The following is a 22,088-nucleotide window of genomic DNA, read 5'->3' as shown; positions in this document are numbered from 1 at the left end:
TAATTCCACTGTGGTCTGAGAGCATACTTTGTATGATTTCTATTCTTTTAATTTTTTGAGGTGTGTTTTATGGTCCAGAATGTGGTCTATCTTGGTGAATGTTCCATACAAGCTTGAGAAGAATGTGTATTCTGTTGTTGTTCGATGAAGTATTCTATAAATGTTAATCAGATCCAGTTAATTGATGGTACTGTTCAGTTCAAGTATATCCTTGCTGGTTTTCTGCCTGCTGGATCTGTCAATTACTGATAGAGGTGTACCGAATTCTCCAACTACAATAGTGGATTTGACCATTTCTCTTTGCAGTTCTATCAATTTTTGCCTCACATATTTTGATGCTCTGATGTTAGACACATGCATTACGGATTATTATGTCTTCTTGGAGAAGTGACCCCTTTATCACTAAGTAATGCCCCTCTTTATCCCTGATAATTTTTCATGTATTGAAATCTGCTTTGTCTGAAATTAAAATAGGTACTTCAGCTTTCTTTTGATTTGTGTTAACATGGTATATCTTTCTCCATGCTTTACTTTGTTGTTCTTGAAGAAATCTGACTGTGGTTAAAAAACAATTTTAAAAATGAAAACAAGAAACTGGCTAAACTAGTATGCATGCTTTTCTGGGAAAGCATCTTTTCCAGATTCTTCCTGCTTTCAGTGCAGCTAATTTGAGTCTACAGGGTATGGAAAGTGAGAGCCAGAGTGTTGACAACACCTTCTATGTGTGTGTGTGTTTTAAAACCCCTGGCCTCTGTTTTTAGTACCAAATATTTGGAAAGATAAAGCATGTAAGCTCAGTCACACAAGAGGTAAATATCTGCCTAAAGGTATTGGGATAAAAATGAAGCTGCGTACTGTTCAGTCTTTGTAGTTAGGGTCTATCTATCTACCTAATTAATTGTGGTAAAAATATATATAAAATAAAACGCTATTTTAACCTTTTTTAAGTGCATAGTTGAGTGGCACTAATCACACTGATAATGTTGTGTAAATATCACCACTATCTATTTCCAAAACTTTTTCATCACCCCAAACAGAAAGCAATAACTCTCCATTGCCTCTCCCCTCAGCCCCTGGTAACTTCTAATCTGCTTTCTGTCTTTATTAATCTGGCTATTCTAGATATTTCATGTAAGTGGAATCATACAATATTTATCCTTTTGCGTTTGGATTCTTTCACTGGGCATAATGTCTTCAAGGTTCTCCCATGTTGTAGCACGTATTAGAATATCATTTCTTTTTACGACTTAATTATATCCCATCATATGCATATACCACATTTTGTTTGTTCACTCATATGCTGAGGGACACAGGTTGTTTCCAACTTTTGGCTATTGTGAATAATGCCACAAAGAACAGTGGCATATAAAGTATCTTTTTGAGTACCTGTTTTCAGTTATTTGGGGTATATATCTAGGAATGGAATTGCTGGGTTACATAGTAATTCTATTTAAATTTTTCAGGAACTATCAAATTATTTTTCATGGCAGGTGCACCACTTTACATTCCCACAAGCAATGTACAAGGGTTCCAATTTCTCTACATCCTCACCAACACCTGTTCTTAATTTTGCTTGTTTTTCTGTAACAGCCATCCTAATAGGTGTGAATGATATCTCTTTGTGGTTTGGATTTGCATTCCCCTAATGACTAATGATGTTGAACATCTTTTCATGTGCTTACTAGCTGTATCTTTTTTGGAGTATTGTCTCTTCAAGTCTTTTGCTCATTTTAAAATTGAGTTGTTTGTCTTTTTGTTGTTGAGTTGTAGTTTTTTAATAAATTTTTATATTGAGCTCTTATCAGACAAATGATTTACAAACATTTTCTCCCATCCTGTAGGTTCTCTTTTCACTTTCTTGATAATGTCCTTTGATGAACAAAAGTTTTTAATTTTGATGAGGTCCAATTTTTTTTCTTTTGTTGCTCATGCTTTTGGTGTTCTATCGCTTATAAAGTTTATGGCTTTAGTTCTTTATTTAGGTCATTGATTCCCTCCCTTTACTTTTAATCTATCTGTGCCTTTATATTTAAAGTGGGTTTCTTGTAGACAACATATAGTTAAGTCTTTTTTTCTGTCAGTCTCTATCTTTTAACTGGTGTATTTAGATCATTTGCATTTAAAGTAATTATTGATATAGCTGGACTAATATCTACCATATTTGTAACTGTTTTCTATTCATTGCACTTACTCTTTGTTTCTTTCTTTAAAAAAACTCAATTTTCTCTTCTCACTTAGCATATCAATTATATTTCTTTTAAATATTATTTTAGTGTTTGTCCTAGAGTTGAAGTATACATTTACAACTAATTTAAGTTCATTTTCAACAACTATATGACTTCAGAAAGTACCTTATAATAGTATTCTCACTTCTTCCCTTTCATCTGTAACATCTTGCTGTCAGTCATTTCATTATTTTTAAGCTATAATCACCAATACATTGCTATTATTTTGAACAAGCAGTTATCTATCAGTTCAATTAAGAATTAAAAGGAGCCCAAGAGTTTTCTTTTGCCTTTATTTATTCCTTCTCTAACACTCTTCCTTTCTTTAGGTGGATCTGAGTTTCAGATCCATATCATTTAGCTCTTCTCTGAAGAACTTGAAAGGCAGGTATACTGATAATAAATACTCTCATTTTTTGTCTGAGAAAGCATTTCCCCTTTACTTTTGAAGGATAATTTATTTGGATCCTGAATTTAGGTTGGTGATTTTTTTCTTGCAACACTTTAAATATTTCACTTCACTCTCCTTTGCTTGCATGGTTTGTGAAATGAAGTTGATATAATTCTTATCCTTGTTTCTCTATAGCTAAGGTGGTTTTGTTCTCTGGCTTCCCTTCAAGATTTTCTCTTGGTCTTTGGTATTCTGCAGCTTTTTTTTTTTTTTTTTTTAAAGATTTTATGTTTTCTTTTTCTCCCAAAGCCCCCCGGTACATAGTTGTGTATTTTTAGTTGTGGGTCCTTCTGGTTGCGGCATGTGGGACGCTGCCTCAGCATGGCTTGATGAGTGGTGCCATGTCCATGCCCAGGATTCGAAGTGGCAAAACCCTGGGCCACTGAAGCGGAGCGCGCAAACTTCCCCACTCGGCCACTGGGCTGGCCCTGGTTTTCTGCAGTTTTAATAGGATGTGCCTAGGAGAAAATTTCTTGGTATTCACCGTGTTTGGTGTTCTCTGAGCTTCCTGGATCTGTGTTCTGGTGTATGTCACTAATTTTGGAAATTTCTCATTTCTCAGCCATTGTTACTTGAAATATTCTTCTACTCCTTTCTTCTGCTTCTGGTATTGGAGAATACATTGCATATGTTATATATCTTTTGTAATTGTGCCACAGTACTCAGATATTCTGTTCTGGATTTTCTCCTCCTACACCTTTTTTTCCTTTTCCATTTCAACTTGAGAAGTTTCTTTCAATATTTATAATTTAAAATTTGGAAATATTCACATGGTTCAATATTGAAAAGATACAAAAGATAAATAATGAGAAGTATATTCTCCTCCTCACCTCTGAATGTCATTCACTCAATTCTAACCCAAAATGCAACCAATATTTTCAGTGTTTGCATTACCTTCCAGGATATTCTATGCATAATATGGGAATAAATTATCTATTTAATCTCCTTTTACCACTACCCACAGTGGTAACATAGTATACACAGATTTGCAGGTCATTTTTTTTTACATATCAGTATATCTTGGAGATTATTCCACACCAGTACATAAAGGGGTTCTTTTCTTTTAAATGGTTGCATAGTATTCCATTTATGGATGTATAGGTCTGCAACTCCTTATTCAAAACTCTTGGGTTTAAGAATTTTAAAATTTACGTAAACATAATTTGTGCATATATTATATATAGTATTCACAGGGGCCCTGGGGCAGCAGACCATAGTTAAACACGTTATTCTTTGTGTGGTGAATGTATGAATATTCACACTAGGTGGAATAAACAGCAAAATTACTAATGTAGTTTAATGATATAGTAGTAAACTGATAAATTAAATAGTGTGATATCAACAATAAATACTTGATACTCATTATTTCTAAGGAAAATATTCAACAAAACCTCAAACCAAGCTAAATATCTATAGGTATGCATGCAATAAATATTTGCTCCATCTGGTGTCTTGAGGATCTTGGACAAAAGGCTGCATTAGCATTACTATTATTGTCACCAAAGATTAGAGTTAGATATTTAGTGATGGGCCAGGAATGGGATTCTTTAATGATGAAACACCACTACAATAGATGGCCTTTAAAAAGGCGTAGTTCTAGGGTAGTGTGTCTCAATAATATGGATTTCTGTATATCTAAGCAGTCTCTTCAATTAAGTAAGCAGCCATAATCTCTTTTTCATTCATAAATGCATGTTATTCAAGACTGAGTAATTGCTCATACATTTCCCCCATATTGTCTTTGGAGATTTTTTTTTTCCATCTGTGTTACATCTCCTCATTGTCAATAAACACTGTCAATCCAAATGCTTATTTGGGTTAACACCATTTTAGCAATTTTTCTGTCTTGCAAGGAATGTACAACAGGTGTATAACTTAGAATATGCAGTATTTTTCTGCTATCAGCTTGCTCTAATGCCACACTTCTAAAACCTTAGTGAGCATAAAAATCTTCTGGAGAATTTGTTAAAACATAGATTCTTGGGCTACACCAACAGGGATTCTGGTTCAGTAGGTCTGGGAATTTGGATTTCTAACAAGCTTCCAAGCTTGTCCCCTGACCACACTTTGAGTAGCAAGGCTCTAACTTATTTAGACTTTTAGCCAATAAACTTTTAGTGTAAGTAATGAGACTATGTATCTTCTCATTAGTGACACAAAATTCTTCAAAGTCTTTACTGACAGGTTTTCTTTCAAATATTGTAAGCCACAGTCTCTGTCACATATTTAGCAATCATTCCAAGCATCAGCAACTGTGTACATGGCATCAAGGTATACCTGATTAAGCTTCTGCAATAACTCTTTATTTTTTAATTTTTATTATTATTTTTTTTGAGGAAGATTAGCCCTGAGCTAACATCTGCTGCCAATCCTTCTCTTTTTGCTGAGGAAGACTGGCCCTGAGTTAACATTCGTGCCCATCTTCCTCTACTTTATATGTGGGACGCCTACCACAGCATGGCTTGCCAAGTGGTGCCATGTCTGCACCCGGGATCTGAACTGGCAAACCCCGGGCCGCCAAAGTGGAACGTGCACACTTAACCGCTGCACCACCGGGCCGGCCCCTGCAATAACTCTTTTAGGAAGGCTTGGAAGTTACCTACTGCAAGTATAGAGTATGAAAATAAAAAAATAAATACTTATATTTGCTTTTCTTTGGGAGTAAGATTTCTTGGTCACAAGTTCAGGAGGGACGTGTGTGGAACGTGTTCCAGGAAATATAATCATACAGTTTTCTTCCATTCCAGCTTGTGTGCAATGAGTTCATGTCATGGGTACAGATTACTGAGTCAGTCAGAAAATCTCTCTTTGGGGCCAGCCCCATGGCATAATGGTTAAGTTTGGCGCACTCTGCTTTGGTGGCCTGGGTTCACAGGTTTGGATCCCAGGTGCAGACCTACACTGCTTGTCAGTCATGCTGTGGCAGTGACCCAGGTGAATCTACCTCAGCAAAAAAAGAAAAAATCTCTTTGATTACCCGTGCTTTTTTGTTTACATACTAACAAATAAACTATGAACAACTTTTGAAACATCTTGGATGTTGGCTTTTTCTAGCTTTACCTGTCTGCTTCATTGGCATATCCCAGAACTTTCAACCTCTCCTTAAGAGTCCTTAAAACCTCTTGTTTGCTCATGAATCATTCTTAATTTTTTTTTTTCTGAGCAAGATTAGCTCTGAGCTAACATCTGTGACAATCTTCCTCCACTTTATATGTTGGTTGCTGCCACAGCATGGCTGACAAGTGGTGTAGGTCTGCACCCAGGATCTGATCCTGTGAACCTGGGCTGCCGAAGTGGAGCATGCCAAACTTAACCACTATGCCACGGGGCTGGCCCCTGTTAATTTTTTTTTTTTAAAGAATACAGGCCAATAAACCAAAGTGACCTCAATAAAAAGAAAATAAATAAAAAAAAATTTAAAAAAAAGAATACAGGCCAGAACAGAGCTATTTCATCAGCACTGTATACCTGTTTGGGACTAAGGTTTTCATTAAAAATTATCTTAACAAATGTGTCAATATAATTTTCATCTACTTCATGATAAGCAGAAGCTTTTTCATCAGAGTTGTCCAGATATTTTATACCATGATGCTTCTTAAATTTCTGCAGTCAATCTTCTGATATTCTATACTCATTTTAAATGTTCAGTTCTTCATGGCATATTCTAGCTTGTTTCATGATCAACAAACTAATCAGTGGCATATTCACATTGCTTCATTGTTGAATCCATTCAATCATGGTCATGTCAACATCTTCATTTTCTTCCCTCTGAAAAATTTTCTGTTCTTCATTAGTTCTGGTCAGTGTTGTCCCTGTAAAACTTCAATACTTTGTCTTTCTATTATTTAAACTCATACGTGGTGTTAATTCCCACACCTTATTCTTTAGTAAGATGCCTCATAGACACACCTGATCAAGCTTCTGCACTAACTCTGTTTTCTGTGTTCCTGATAATGACAGATGCTTCCTTTTCTTCTCACACTTACCCACAGGAGTATCTTCAATTCTCTGCACATTTTTATAAGGCAATTAAACTCAAACCGACAAAATAACAACAACATAAACAAAAAAGGCAACACAATATTAGTGAACAGCAGAGATGTCTGTGATTGGCAAGAACGTTGAGAAACAGCTGTCTCGTGTCAGTTGAAGCGTTGCCATCAACTTACAAAAAAGTTTGGATTTTCAAAGCTATTCAGATTTTGGAATTCCATATAAGAGATTTTTGGACCTAAAGTAATGTGTTTAATCAGCCTCCTATTGATGGATGTTTCAAATATTTTGCAATTACAAATAATGTTGGAGTGAATAACCTTGTACAAACATCATTTCACATCTGTACAGATAACTTTAAGGTAAAATCCTGGAAGTGAAATTGCTGGATCAAAGGATATCTGCATTGTAATTTTGATCGATATGCCAAATTGCCCTCCACAAAGGATTACCAAACTATACTCCCATTCCACATCTTTGCAAACACAATGTTTTATCAAAATGTTTTATTTTGAAATAATTTCGAACTTATAGAAAAGTTTCAAGGATAGTACAGAGAGATCTTTTCTTACCCCTGAACCATTCCAAAGTAAGTAACTGACCTGATACCCTATCACTCCTGAATACTGTAGTCTGTATTTCTGGCAAACAAGGATACTCTTCTACATACCCACAACATGACCATCAAAATCAGGAAATTAATACTGATATATATTAATACCATCTACTACTAACCTCACTCAAGTTTCACTGATTGTCCCAATAACATACTTCATAGCAAAAAGATTTTATATAAGATGACATGTAGCATTTAGTTTGTTATGTCTCTTTAGTCTTCATCAGTTTGGAGAAATTCCTTTGTCTTTCCTTGACATTCGTGACCTTGACTCTTCTGCAGATTAGCTTATTTATTTTGTAGTATGTCATTCAGTCTGGGTATGCCTGATGTTTCCTCATGACTAGCTGCACGTTTGCGTTTTTGGCTATAACATCACAGACGTGATGCTGACTTCTTATTGCTTCCCATCAGGTAATATATGATTTTGACCTGACTCATTACTGATGGTATTAACGTGATCACTTGATTAAAGTGATGCCTACTAGGTTTCTCTACTGTAAAGTTACACATTTTTCCTTTGTGATTGACAAGTATTTTATGGGGAGATACTTTAAGACTATGTAAATATCCCTCATCAAATGTTCACCCACTAGTTTTAGTATCCATTGATGTTTCTAGGCTGAATTAAGTATTATACAGTTGCCAAACGGAATATTCTCATTTCATCATTCCTTCTACAATCATCATTTGGCATTCTACTCTACTAATTTATTTATTCCTATCAGTACAAAATTCATGGATACCTATTTTATTCAATTGGTTATAATCAGTGGCTATCATTTATCTGTATATGTATTTACAGCTTTATTGAGGTGTAAGTGACATACAATAATCAGCATTTATTTAAAATGTATAATTTGATAAATTTTGACAAATGTATACAAGCAAGAAACCATCACCACAAACAAGATAATGAACATATCCATCACCCTCAAAGTTTCTTTGTGACCCTTGGTAATCCCTTCTTCCCTTCCATCCTAGCCTGCCCCAGCTCCTATTCCCAGGAAGCTGCTTATCTTCTGTCACTATTGTTTGCATTTTCTAGAGTTTTATATAAATGGAATAATACAATATGTACTGTTTTTCCTTTAGCCTGACTTCTTTCACTTAGCACATTTTGAGATTCATCCATGTCGTAGTGTGTATCAATAGTTTATTCCTTTTCATTACAGAGTAGTATTCCATTAGACGGTTATATCTGTTTATTTATCCATTCACCTACTGATGGATATATAGATTGTTTCCAGTTTTTGGTTATTAAAAACAAAGCTGCTATGAACATTCATGTCCATGTCTTCGTATGGATATATGCTTTCCTTTCTTTTAGGTAATATCTAGGAGTGGAATGCCTGGATCATATGTGTAGGTGTCTATTTAACTTTTTAAGAAACTGTCGAATGGTTTCCCAAAGTGATTGTGCCACTTACATTCCTACCTGCAGTATGACAGTTCCATTTGCTCTACATCCTTGCCAGTCCTTACTACGATCAGTTCTTTGTTTTTAAAATTTTAGTCATTCTCTTACTGTGGTTTTAATTTGCATTTCCCTAAGGACTACAGACACTGAGCATCTTTTCATGTGCTTATTTTCCATCAGAATATCTTCTTTAGTGGAGTATTCTTCAGATCTTTGCCCATTTTAAAAAATGGGTTGTTCATATTCTTAAGTTTTAGTATTTCTTTACATATTCTGGATGCAAGTCCTTTATGAAATATGTGATTTGTAAATATTTCTCCCAGTCTGTACCTTGTCTTTTCATTCTCAGTAGTGACTTGCACAGGGCAGTAGTTCTTAATTTTGATAAGTCCAATTATGAATTTTTCTCTTATGGATTTTAGTGTTATATCTAACAAATCCTTGCCTAACTAAAAATAAAAATGATTTTGTCCTATGTTTTCATCTGAAAGTTTTTTTTTAGCTTTTACATTTAGGTCCTTGATCCATCATAAGTTAATTTTGGTATATGTTGTGCCATTTGTTGAAAGAGTATCCTTTTTCTCAACTGAACTGGCTTTACCTCTTTATTGAAATAAACTGACCACCAATATGTGGGTCTATTTTTGGACTTTATTCTTTTTCATTGATCTATCTGTCTTTCTTTACACCAATAGCCCTGTATTGATTACTATAGCTTTAATATATCTTGAAATCAAGGTAGTGTAGTATTAATTCTCCCATTTTATTTTCTTTCTGCAAAGTTGTTTTTGGCTACCCTAGGTCCTTTGCATTTCTTTACAAGTTTTAGAATCAGATTATCAGTTTCTACCCAAAAAAGCCTGTTGAGACTTTGATTGAGATTGTACTGAATCTATACATCAATTTGTAGCGAATCAGCATCTTAACAATATTGAGTCTTCCTATCCATGAGTGCAGTATGTCTTTCTATTTATTTTGTTCTTCTTTAATTTCTCTCAGCAATGTTTTATAATTTTCATTGTATAGGTCTTGCATATCTTTTGTCAAGTTTTTCTCAAGTATTTCATATTTTCTTGATGCTATTATAATGGCAATTTTAAAAACTTCAATTTCTGATTGTTCATTGATGGTAGATAGAAATATCTTTTTTTTTTTTTAATTTTATTTTTTCCTTTTTCTCCCCAAAGCCCCCTGGTACATAGTTGTGTATTTTTAGTGGTGGATCCTTCTAGTTGTGGCATGTGGGACGCCGCCTCAGCATGGTCTGATGAGCGGTGCCATGTCCGCACCCAGGATTTGAAACGGCGAAACCCTGGGCCGCTAAAGTGGAGCACGCGAACTTAACCACTTGGCCACAGGGCTGGCCCCTAGAAATATTTTTAATTTTTGTATATTGACCTTGTATCCTGGAATCTTGCTAAACTCGTTATTAGTTCCAACAGCTTTTTATAGATTCCGTAGTATTTTCTACATAGATGATCATGTCATCAGTCTTGCTTCTACCCTTCTAATCCGGATATATTTTAGTTCTTTTTATTGCATTATTACATTGGCTAAAGCCACCAGCATGATGTTGAATAGAATGTTGCCTTGTTCCCGATGTTAGGAAGAAAACATTCAATCTTTTACCATTAAGTATAAGGGGAGCTCTATCATAGATGCCCTTTATCATGTTGAGGAAGTTCCTTTCTATTACTAGGTTTGTCGAGAGTTTTTATTAGGAATAAATGTTGGATTTTATCAAATGCTTTTTCCACATTACTGAGATGATTATATGGGTTTTCTTTTTTACTCTACTAGTATGGTGAAATATAGTGATTGATTTTTGAATGTTAAACCAACCCTGCATTCTTGGGATAAACCCTAAGTGGTCATGATGTTTTATCCTTTTTTATATATTATTGGATTCAATCTGCTAAAATTTTTATTAAGAATTTTTGCTTCTATGATCATGAGATACACTAGTCTCTAGTGTTCTTCTCTTATAATGATTTTTGTCTAGTTTTAGTATCAGGGTAATTTGGTGTCAGGGTAGCTGGCTTCATAGATTGAGTTGGGAAATATTTCCTTTTCTCCAATTTTCTGCAAGAGTTTGTATAGAATTGTTATGTTTTCCTTAAATGTTTGGAAGAATTTACCAGTGATGCCATCCAGGCCTGATTTTCTTCATGGAAAGGTTTTCAACTACAAATTCAATTTCTTTGAAATTCCTTTCTATGTATTCTTTTCTTTTTACTGTGGTAAAATATACATAACATAAAAGTTACCATTTTAACCATTTAAGGGTACAATTTGGTGACACTAAGTACATTCACAATGTTGTGCAAAATCACACTATCCATTTTCAGAACTTTCCCATCATCCCAAATAGAAACACCATACCCATTAAATCATAACTCATTTCTCCAGCCTCTTTGTTCTACTTTGTCTTTATGAATTTCTTCTCTGTTCTACTTTCTGCCTCTATGAATTTATGATATTAACTGTGGCCATTTTATTAAAGTGATGTCTGCCCAGTTTCTCAACTCTATGGTGAAATTATACTTTTTTCCCTTATGATTGCTAGGTATTTTATGGAGAGAAACTTTCGGACTATGTAACTATCTCATTCTTTATCAAATGTTCACCCGTTGCCTTAGTATCCATTGATGTTTCTTCGCTGTGGCTATTCTAGGTACCTCATATAAAAATGGAATCAGACAATATTTGTCTTTTGGTCTGGCTTATTTCACCGAGCATAATATTTTCAAGGTTCATCCATGTTGTAGCATGTATCAGAATTTCATTCCTTTTTATGGCTAAATAATATTCCATTGCATGTGTATACCACATTTTGTTTATCCATTCATCTGCTGATGAACACGAGTTATTTCCAACTTTTGGCTACTGTGAATAATGCTGCTATGAACACTGATGTACAAGTATCTGAGTCCACATTTTGAATTCTTTTGGGTATATACGTAGCTCATTTCTATTTATTCTTGAGTGAGCTTTGGTAGTTTGTGTCTTTCAAAGAATCAGTCCTATTCATTTATGCTGTTGAATTTACTGGCATAAAGTTGATCATAATATTCCCTTATTATCATTTTAATGTCTTTAGAATTAGTTGTGAGGTCACTTTTCTCATTCTTTATATTGATAATTTTTGTCTCTTTTCTTGTTCAGTCTGGCCAGAGATTTCAATTTCATTTTTTCAAAGAACCAGCTTTTGGTTTCATAGATTTTCTCTACTGTTTTTCTATATTCTATTTCATTGATTTCTGCTCTGATCTTTATTATATCTTTTCTTTTCCTTGCTTTGCTTCATTTACTCTTCTTTTTTCTGGTTTCTTAAGGTAGAAGCTGAGATCACTGATTTGAAACCTTTCTTCTTTTCAAATATAGACATTTAGTGCTAAAAATTTCCTTCTAAGTAACTCTTTAGCTCCATTCCACAAATTCTGATATGTTATGCTTTCATTTTCATGCAGTGTAAAACATTTCTTAATTTTATCATGCTTTTTTTCTTTGTCCAGTGAGTTATACGGGAGTATGTGGTTTAATTTCCAAAAATTTGCTGGATTTTCCAGATATCTTTTTATTATTGATTTCTAATTCAATTGTGGTTGTCCAAAAAAAGTTTATTATTTTATTTTATTTTAAGATTGGCACCTGAGCTAACAACTGTTGCCAATCTTTTTTTCCTGCTTTTTCTCCCCAAATCCCCTAAGTATATAGTTGTATATTTTAGTTGTGGGTCCTTCTAGTTGTGGCATGTGGGATGCCGCCTCAATGTGGCCTGACAAGCGGTGCCATGTCTGCGCCCAGGATCTGAACCAGCGAAACCCTGGGCCGCTGAAGCGGAGCAGGCAAACTTAACCACTCAGCAATGGGGCTGGCCCCTCATCTTTGTTTTTGAAAGATAGTTTCACTGGTATAGAGTTCTAGGTTGACAGTTTTTTAAAAAAGTACTTCAAAGATTTTTCTCCACTGTCTTCTGACTTACACTGCTTCTAATGAGAAATTTGTTTTCATACTTATCTTTTGTCCTTTGTGTGTCATGTGTCTTTTGTTCTCTAGTTGTACTTAAGTAAGATTTTCTCTTTGATCACTCATTTTAAGCAATTTGATTATGATGTACCTTGGTATAGTTTTCTTCATGTTTCTTGTGCTTGAGGTTAGTTGAGCATCTCGGATCTGAAGTCATCCTTATCCTGCTCAGAATGTGATACTCCATGCTAGGCCCCTACCATCACCACTCCCCACATGGATGTCTATCACCAAGTTTATTGAGTTTTGCCAGTAAGATTGGTGAAAAATGTTATCTCAGGGTAATTTTAATTTGTGTTTCTCAAATGAGCTCAGGCATTTTAATTGTTTAAAAGTAATTTGTATCTTCTTTTCTGTAAACTATCACATCCTTTGTTCAATTTTTATATTGGTTTATTGATTTTTTTGAAGAAGAAGATGATTAGCCCTGAGCTAACACCCTCCACCAATCATCCTCTTTTTGCTGAGGAAGACTGGCCCTGAGCTAACATCCATGCCCATCTTCCTCTACTTTATCTGTGGGATGCCTGCTACAGCATGGCTTGATAAGCTGTGTGTAGGTCTGCTCCCAGGATCTGAACCAGCGAACCCCAGGCCACTGAAGTAGAGCACGTGAACTTAACCACTACGCCACCAGGCCGGCTCTATTGATCATTTTTATATTGATTTATCTGTATCTTTTATCTTTTTTACAATGAGCATGAATTTTTGGCAATAAGAAGATACAACATAAGATTTTTTTTTAAAGATTGATTTTTTTTTAAGATTGGCCCTGAACTAACATCTGTTGCCAATGTTGTTTTTCCTTCTTCTCCCCAAAGCTCCCCAGTACATAGTTGTACATATTCTAGTTGTAGTTCCTTCTAGTTCTGTTATGTGGGACGCCACCTCAACATGGCTTGATGAGTGGTTTTAGGTCTGCACTCAGGATCCAAACTGGCAAAACCTGAGCCACCGAAGTGGAGTGCATGAACTTAACCACTCAGCCAGGGCCCCTAAAGTTATTTTTAATTAAAAAATGCTTCAAAAAATCCACGTAGTTTACTGGTATCAGAAAAATACTCACAGTCCATGGTAGCTAGTATTTTAGTATAGCTTCTTGGGGCTTATTTTTACTTTTCTTTGTGGTGAAACCTACTTGGTTAACACAGAGTACAGGAGCTTTTTTTAAAAGCCTGAGAGTCACTCTGGGCTGCCTATATTTTGACCAGGGGTGCTGGAAAAATCACAAACTCTCACATCTGTAAAGAGATTTGCAGCCCCATCTTAGTTATCGCTTCATTGTATCTTTCAATGGCCCTGGAAGGTTGATAGGTCATTGACAATGATTCTCATTTTATAGATTTTGAACCTGAGGCTTAGAAAGGTGAAGTGACTTTATCATGTGCAAGATTAGATTTAGAAGTTACCTTAACAATGATTTCATTCTATATACTCAGGATCCTACAAGTAGTAAATAGGGCAAAACTCTGGCTTAGACTCAAGTGCTTATTCTAAGCAACAATCAAACTGAGGATCCCTATCCCTCTAAGTGTCAAGGGAGGATAAACAGCTTCTCTTCTTCAGGAGACAACAGGCCAAGCCTTTGACAGGCCATGACCGGGCAGGCAAAGTGGGAGTGCTGAAGCCTAAGATCTAGCTATGCTCACCTTTGGCAGCAGTTAGCATGGTGGAAGCCAGTTCACACTGCTGTGATTCCAAGTGTCCAAGCGTGAACCAGCGAGGATAACGGCTGGGCACCACAGACACCATATGGTGAGGGTGGGAAGTGTCGCCTGCAGAAGTTGAGTTTTCTAGAACAGGTAACCTAGAAGACCCAGGGAGAGTTATCAGCCACCATCCAGACTCTTGCCATTCTGAGCTACCTTTGAGAAGCTTGTTCTTTGCTGGGGAGGAACTGGACAGAAAAGGGTTAACTAAGAGGTTTGAAAGTTTTAAACCTAGGGTACTGTACTCTATGAGGTGAGTGCCTGGGCACTTGCAGAAATCAGGCTGAATAGTCCTTTCTGCAAATGGATTTGAAAGGCAGTTCAAGAGCGATAAGACTATTTTTAAAATATGCCAAGGAAGCCTCAGCAGTCCTTTTCTGGTTGAGCTGAGGAGTGCTCTCAGCCTTATGGTCTAACTAAAATTCTTCTTCTGTATGGGCTGATACATCCTAGAGGTCCACCTGCCTGAACCAAGGATCCTTTTCTAGTTTGGAAACAAGATGCCCCAAGCTCACTGTTCTCAGGTCTTAGTATACAAAGACTTATTTCTACTTCCCCAGATGTATCTGGTGACCTGTGCCTGGGAACCATGACTCATTTGGGTATGGAAGGGCTCAAACCCCTTCTCAGCCTACAAAACTGGCCCCAGAACAGGGAGACTCAGGTTGCGGGTGCTCCATATCTATTAAAAACTCCTCAAGGGCTTCCTCAGGCAACCCGCCAAGAATACAGCCAAGGAGCCAAGTGGGTCACCAGCAAGGCATCCCAGATAGGAATCCTAGATCCTATGAAAATGTCTGAGCTGTTTTAAGGCAGGCTTGGTGGCAGGCCCAACAGAATAGACAAAGAGGGAAAGAGAAGAAAGTGAGATAAAAAAAGAAAAAGAGCATCAGAGACTTTTGCTTTGGTGGAGGCAATCAGGCTGGGAAAGGGCTACCTACCTTATGGCACGTAAGGCTAATTTATAGGACAGGTCTGGATCATGAGGCAGTAGAGCTGAGAACAAATACTTGGCAAAGGTATGCATGGGAACACTCTCTCGGTGGATGACTTCTCCCAGACCGCTGAAGGGGCCTCCTGCAGGAACAAGATAGGCCAGCCAGTTATTTATCTGTATGCTGCTGTTTGCCAACCTAGACTTGACTCCTAGGATTCCACACATGTTTGCCAGTCATGGGAACATTCACTAGCTTAATGTCAAAAATGTTGCTGTACCTGTGCTCTGTTAGAGAGGGGAACCTGGGGTCATAGGCCAAAGACACTGTAACAACAGTCCCTTCTCTACTTACCTTCCAGTAGTAAGATGCACTGTTTCTGCAGTGTTTGCACTAGCTCATCATCCAGCTGCAGCTCCTGGAGTCGACTCAGGAGTTGCTCCTCATTACGGCACACCTTGTCTTGTGCGTAGAGGCCTTCAGGCATCACCCTCTGTTGACCCATCCCCATCAGAGCAACTTCCAGGGCCAATGACAGATAGGACTCACTGCTGTTTGGGCAGCCTGCAGCCACGGGCACATGCTGGTACACAGGAGGTCTGCTTTCATTCATATCTGAGGGCAATAAGGTACCAGATTCCTTAGGTCAGGCCCTGTAGATTCTTATGCTCCTCTCTCCCTCCCACTTTAGGATACAGCTTGGTCAATAGTTACCACAGGTTCTGAAGCTGAGTCAGAACCCCAGAGCAGTAAGGAAAATGTACTGAAAAAAAGTTACACAGAGCCACAAAGATTCCTAGCTCCTTCCTAATATAAGAACTGGATAGGCCAGTTGGGAAAATACACAATCTTATACTAATCTTTTGCTAGCATATTATATAATACCATAATTATCTGTTTTTATCTCTTTCACTAGTGGGTGAGCACTCTGAAGGGAAGAGACTTTATCTTACTGCCCTAAGTATCTCTAGGGCCTGGAATATGGAAGGAGCTAAGTGTATGTCATTGGTGAATAAATCCTAAGTGCAGCCGCAGGTTTTCTATATGTGTCACTGTGCAGATGAAACAGACCAAAGATGATGACTGCCTTTGCAGGGGGTCAGAGGGAAAATAGTGCAGCTCTAGCTTGGATTGGGGCCACCCCTTGGATCTCTACCCAGAGAAATCCAAATCCATCTAGTTCAACTATTACTTTTGTAATACCTGCAATTTCTATGTTATTATTTTATATGCTCCACCTTTGTGTTAAAAATTTCAGGAAGAGAGTGCAGGTTTAAAAGAGTCTTGGGAGGTACTGCACTAAGTGCTGGGGTCACAAGGATAAGTAAGTCATAATTTCTGCTTTCAAGGAGCTGACAGTCTAGTAGGAGATACTCACTTGTAAACAAATTGTAATGCACTGTGCTAAATACTATAACAGATGTATGTATACAATACAGTGATGGCATAAAGAAGAGAAAATTCTGTCTCAAGTCCTTGCTACTTTGAGACTCTATTAAATTACTTCCCTTCTATTTCTTATTTGTAAAATAGGTACAAAACCACCACGAGGGATAAAGTTCAGAGGAAACAAGAGAGTATTATACAACAGCAAGGGATACACACATACTTGATGGAAGTTCTTTCCTACTTCCAGACTGCTCTGAGGACTTGGCTTCTGACTCCAGAAATCCCTCTAGCCTTTCTTATTCCCTTTGAATCACACTCTTTAGACATTCATGGTAGAGAAGTGGGAGGAGCAAAGGAAGGCTGGCAAGGTAAAATAGGAGAGTAGGACTGGGCCAGTCTACAGGGTGGGAAAGGAAGGTGGGAAAGAAAGGACGCTCAAGGAAACTTCTCAGGGGAGGTCCAGTTTGGATAAGAGAAAGAAGGCTCCAGGAGGGTAGAACAGAGTCTGGTAGTGGGGAGAGGGCTACCAAGGGCAGTTCTGGCTTGCCTCAGGCTGACCCCTATACCTGACACTTCCAGATAGCCATCATCATTTAGGCGGCAGGCCTCAGTCAAAGTGAGAAATAGGCAGCCAATGGGATCCAGGGGGTGGCCCACCCAGCCTTCCAGGTTTGTAATGGTTGTAGTTCCTCTTTGCAATAGTTCTGGAAACAAGCAGATCAAAGTTTTAGAGAATGATAGAGACACACTGTTCTCTGTCCCTGTCTAGTTTCCTTATCAGTCTGTTTTAGGCTTTGACCCTGAGACTCAAGGTAAAACTTCCCTCATTGTGTTGCCTTGGGTTGATAAGACCAATCAGAAGCTCATCAGTCAGCTGTAAGGTCATGTGGTATGCACTTAGGCTACCTGCCGGCAGCATACATATGTAAATACAGCTTTACAGTTTAAAAAGGGTCTTCTCATACCAGATCTTGGTAGGCCTTCCAAATGCCCTGTGAGGGAGGCAGGCTGGCTTTATTATTCCCATTTTATAGATAAGAAAAGTGAGATTCAAAGAGGTAAAGTGAAGCATTCCACATAGCAGGTGGAATGACCTGAAATCTCCTAGCCCCTGCCACATCATGAAACTTAATGAAAATTAAGTACTAGGCCTTATACTCCCTAAGGATCCTTATCAGTCTCTGCGTAAGGAGTTAAGATGGTTCCTGATCACTATACCTTTCTTCTGATGCGTGTAGATTTCCAGCTGCCGTTGCTGCTGCAACCTCAGAGTATTGATAATGGCCACTGTGAGTCTGAGGGCCTCTTTTGGATAACCATGGGAACGCAAGGCATCAACCCGAGCACAGGCTGTAGGCACATGCTCTACCAGATGAGAGGAAAATATTTTGGTTGAGTTACATTTTCAAATCAGGAAAATATATGCTTGACAAATGGAGTTTGTGTTAAGCACACTTCCTCAAATTCAACCTGACATCTACTGTGTACAGGAACGGTGTTTTATCTTTTAAGGATATAAAGCTGACTAAGTCACAGGACGTACCTTTAAGGAGCTACCTTGCAGCCTCAGTGTAGTGGCATGGTGCAGAAAGGGACACATAACTAGAACCATAAAATGTTGTACCTCTTTGTGAACATGTACTATGGGAACCCAGTGGAGGTAGCAATTAACTGCCTACAGGGAAAGGCTTCATTCATTTATTAATCCTACATTTAATAACCTATTATATACCACGTAGTATGCTGGACAAAGATGAATAAGAAATGGTCACTTCCCTCAAAGATCCCAAAGGATACATAAACAGATCATTATAAAACAGTTAAAAAGAAATGACATGATAGAAATATATATACAGAGAGAAAGTAATATCTCAGCTGTGTTTTATAGGACAAGCAAGATTTTAAATAGGTAGACAAACAGGGAAAGGCATTCCTGGCCAAGGGAACATATAAGCAAAGGCATACAAGTAAAAGCATTAAAAATATTCTATATAGTATCTAGGAGTAAGGCAAATAGTTCTGTGTACAGTTAGGTTATGTGGTTAGAGATAGCCTGGAAAGGTAAAGTCTTGAATGTAAAGAGCTTTTCTTTCTTTCTTTTTCTTCTTCTTCTTTCTTTTTGCTGAGGAAGATTCACCCTGAGCTAACATCTGTGCCAATCTTCCTCTATTTTGTATGAGGGTTGCTGCTACATAATGACTGCCGATGAGTGATGTAGGTCTGTGCCTGGGAACTGAACCTGAGCCGCCAAAGCAGACTGCTGAACTTAACCACCAGGCCTCGGGGCTGGCCCCTGGAATGGAAAGAGCTTTGAATGCCATCTTAAGCAGTTCAGATTTACTTTAGGGATAATGCAGGACTACTAAAGGCTTAAAATGGGCAAATAATATAATGAGATTTATGGTTTATTTTGTGATTTCTTGTAAAGATAACATTAAAACTTATAGAAGTAATTGCAGAAAATTTGAAATACAGATGAGCAAAACATAAAATAAAAATCAGAGGTAACTATATTTCCAGTTTCATGTATATATATCAAGACTTTTATATTCAATTTTAATAAAAATGAGATATTATAATTATTGCTTTATAACTGTTTTTTTCCCACTTAATAACACATTGTAAATATTTTTCCATGTTATTAAATATACTTCTATAACATTAAAAATGAACATAACATTCCACTGAAAATATGTACTATCCATTGAGTCACCCAATCCCCTATTGTTGGATATTTAGATTGTTTCCAATTTTTCTCATCTATCCATTATTTATATCCATGCTCTAATAAACCATCTAGCTTTATGCATATTCTTAATTATAGCTCAGGATAAATTCCTAGATGTAGAATTCCTGGATCAAAAGATATGAATATATTTTAAAGGCTTTTGATAAGTAGTGTTGAAATACCCTTCAGAAAGGCTGTAAGCATTTGCATTCCTACCAGAAGTATATGAGATTACCTATTTCCATGCAACCTCTCTCACACCAAAAACTAATTATCTTTATTTTTAAAATCCCTGACCATTTGACAATCAAAAAATGGTCACTCAGTGTTGTTTTGATTTGCATCTTTATTACTGAGGTATATACTTTTCACATGCTTGTTAGATTTATGTTTTAACAAGTATTGGATCAGAGAAGAGGAAAGATGATCAAAGGGAACTTTAGGTAGCAACAGGGAGTTTGGCAACGGCTTTCAAGAGAGAGACAGGAACATATCCAGATTCAGCAAGATCTTGTGAAAGACAAGACAAGACATGGAGTGAGGAATGAAGGTAGAGAATTGGGAGAAGATAATAAAAATGTATGTCCTTGTTGTAAGACTCAGAAAATGAATATTTTAGAAAAGTGTCTATTTTGAAATGGGCATCCTGTGATAAAGTCATGAATAGATTGACAGAAGGCCAGAGGAAGGTTTAAACTCACAGTGGAATAGCTCTATTCTGTTATGATGAAGGAAGGAAGTGAAAGTGGGAAGCAGGAAAGGAAGTTAGCTTGGTGACAAAGATAGGGCCCTAGCTACAGGTAATTTAAATTTCAAACTTAGTGCATTTTTAGCAAAACATAATTTCAGGATAGATTATAATACTGCTCAGTGACTGTTGACTAAGAGAACCTATGAACTGATACCGAATAGTTTTGTTAGTACTCTTTGAGATTTATTAACTCCTTTCCCCTCCCAAAACTTAGAAACAGAACACAAATTCCTCTATTTGAGGTTATTGTACCTCAGTTGAGTACATACACAAATGACTCAGCCTTCCCATAAATACCCTGAGGCCCAGTCAAGGCCCTAAAAGATCTGTATGAAGACTGCCCAAACTGTAGTTGTGTTGCTGGTACCTATGCAGATGGCTCATTTAGACCTGGCATGTGGTGAGATTGGGCTCTGAAATTCTTAGAGTAGGAGACAGGTACACTTACCAAGCCATAGTGGCTGGCCTTGGGAATTAAAGAGCAGTCTCTCGCTTTCTCCCTGGCAGGCAGGAGCTATATATATATCGCTGCTAATTATTCGCTGTAAGTGGCTGTCCTGCCAATGCAATTCACGGCCCTCGATGGCTCTAGTGAAGACTGTTCGTCTTGGTCTGGATAAGGAGTCTGGGGAAAGAAAGAAATGCAGCAGTTCAATAATGGGTTATCTGAAGCTCTAACTTCTGAGTCTTTAGGGTGAGAGGATGGGCAGAAGAACAGTATATGGTTATGATACCGACCCTGATATCAGTTTCCCCACATTAAACCCAGCATATATGGGCTTAAAACCAAAACACTCATTCCCTGCTTACTCTTTGGCTTCCTGGCTCCAGAATCCACTATCCTCCATGGAGACAGACACCATCAAGGACAAGCACCTGGACTATCTCCTCCCGCAAAGAGATATGGGCTGGTGGGAAAGCTGCTGACCAGCAAGGTCACGGGCTCCCTCCTCTCTGCCAGTGTCTCAAGGCCAAAGACAGGCTGGTGGGAAAGCTCCAACCAGCAAGGCCATATGCTCCCCTTCCCCTACCTAAAACCCCAAATAAAAACCCTTCCTTTTAGCTTTTCGGGGAGTTTGGGATTTGAGCGTTAGCTGCCCTCTCTCCTTGCTCAGCGCTGTGCAAAAATAAAATTCCTACTTTCTTCCACCACACCTGGTGTCAGAAATTGGCTTGCTGCGCAACGGGTGAGTGAACTCACTTTACGTTCGGTAACAGTTATTGAGAGCAGGCACTCTGCCGTCTATCTAGGTGTTTGCTGTGTTGTCTCTTTATTGGATAGCTCTTAGTGTGTCTGTGCCCTCTATGGGAAGAACCTTTCTACATAGATCTATGGGTGCCTTTCTACTTCTACAGAAGACCAGTTTCTCCCAGAACCTAGAGCCACATGAAAGAGAGGAGGGACAGCGGTGTTCAGCTGCTCAATTATGAGGATACAAACTGCTTCTATAGAAGTCAGAGGAAGAGAGAAGCAGCCAGGTAATTTCCCTGGCCAATCCATAACCTGTCTCTTTATAGCATGACTCTTATACAACTAAGGACTTCCATGAAATTGATATTAAAGGATGAAAGAGAACTGAAGCCCTATGTATTCTGGTACCTGTATCACACTGATATCTGCAGGCTTACAGCCTTGTTCTCCAATAAGAAAAACTGATACTGACAAAAGACTAACTTGTTTTCTCTCTAGATTCTTACCATGTCATCTTTCTTCAGGAAAACAGCTGCAGGGAAACCAAAACAGCAGTATAAGTAGGCTGAATTCTTAAGGGTGGTGTATAGGAAGACCAAATGGAAGATACACTGTAATAAATTCATGGAAATGACACTTAAGGAAATTAA

The 22,088-nt window shown here is 37.6% G+C and overlaps 1 protein-coding gene across 1 annotated transcript in view; it reads right to left on the bottom strand.

Annotated features, from left to right (window-relative positions):
* The window catches only part of ZSWIM5 (zinc finger SWIM-type containing 5), a 228,464-nt gene that overhangs the window by 10,012 nt on the left and 196,364 nt on the right, over positions 1-22,088 (bottom strand). The window contains exons 6-11 of the mRNA XM_046660453.1: positions 20,695-20,871; positions 17,986-18,132; positions 17,334-17,471; positions 15,733-15,993; positions 15,385-15,520; positions 14,384-14,541 (exon numbers count right to left, since the gene is read on the bottom strand). Of these exons, the coding sequence (XP_046516409.1) occupies positions 14,384-14,541; positions 15,385-15,520; positions 15,733-15,993; positions 17,334-17,471; positions 17,986-18,132; positions 20,695-20,871 (1,017 nt within the window). The remainder of the gene's footprint in view (positions 1-14,383; positions 14,542-15,384; positions 15,521-15,732; positions 15,994-17,333; positions 17,472-17,985; positions 18,133-20,694; positions 20,872-22,088) is intronic.

Source organism: Equus quagga, chromosome 5 (genome assembly GCF_021613505.1).
Source record: "Equus quagga isolate Etosha38 chromosome 5, UCLA_HA_Equagga_1.0, whole genome shotgun sequence".
In the NCBI taxonomy this organism is placed as follows: domain Eukaryota; kingdom Metazoa; phylum Chordata; class Mammalia; order Perissodactyla; family Equidae; genus Equus; species Equus quagga.
The sequence above is the reverse complement of the archived record's forward strand: the minus strand, read 5'-3'. Positions and strand labels throughout refer to the sequence as shown.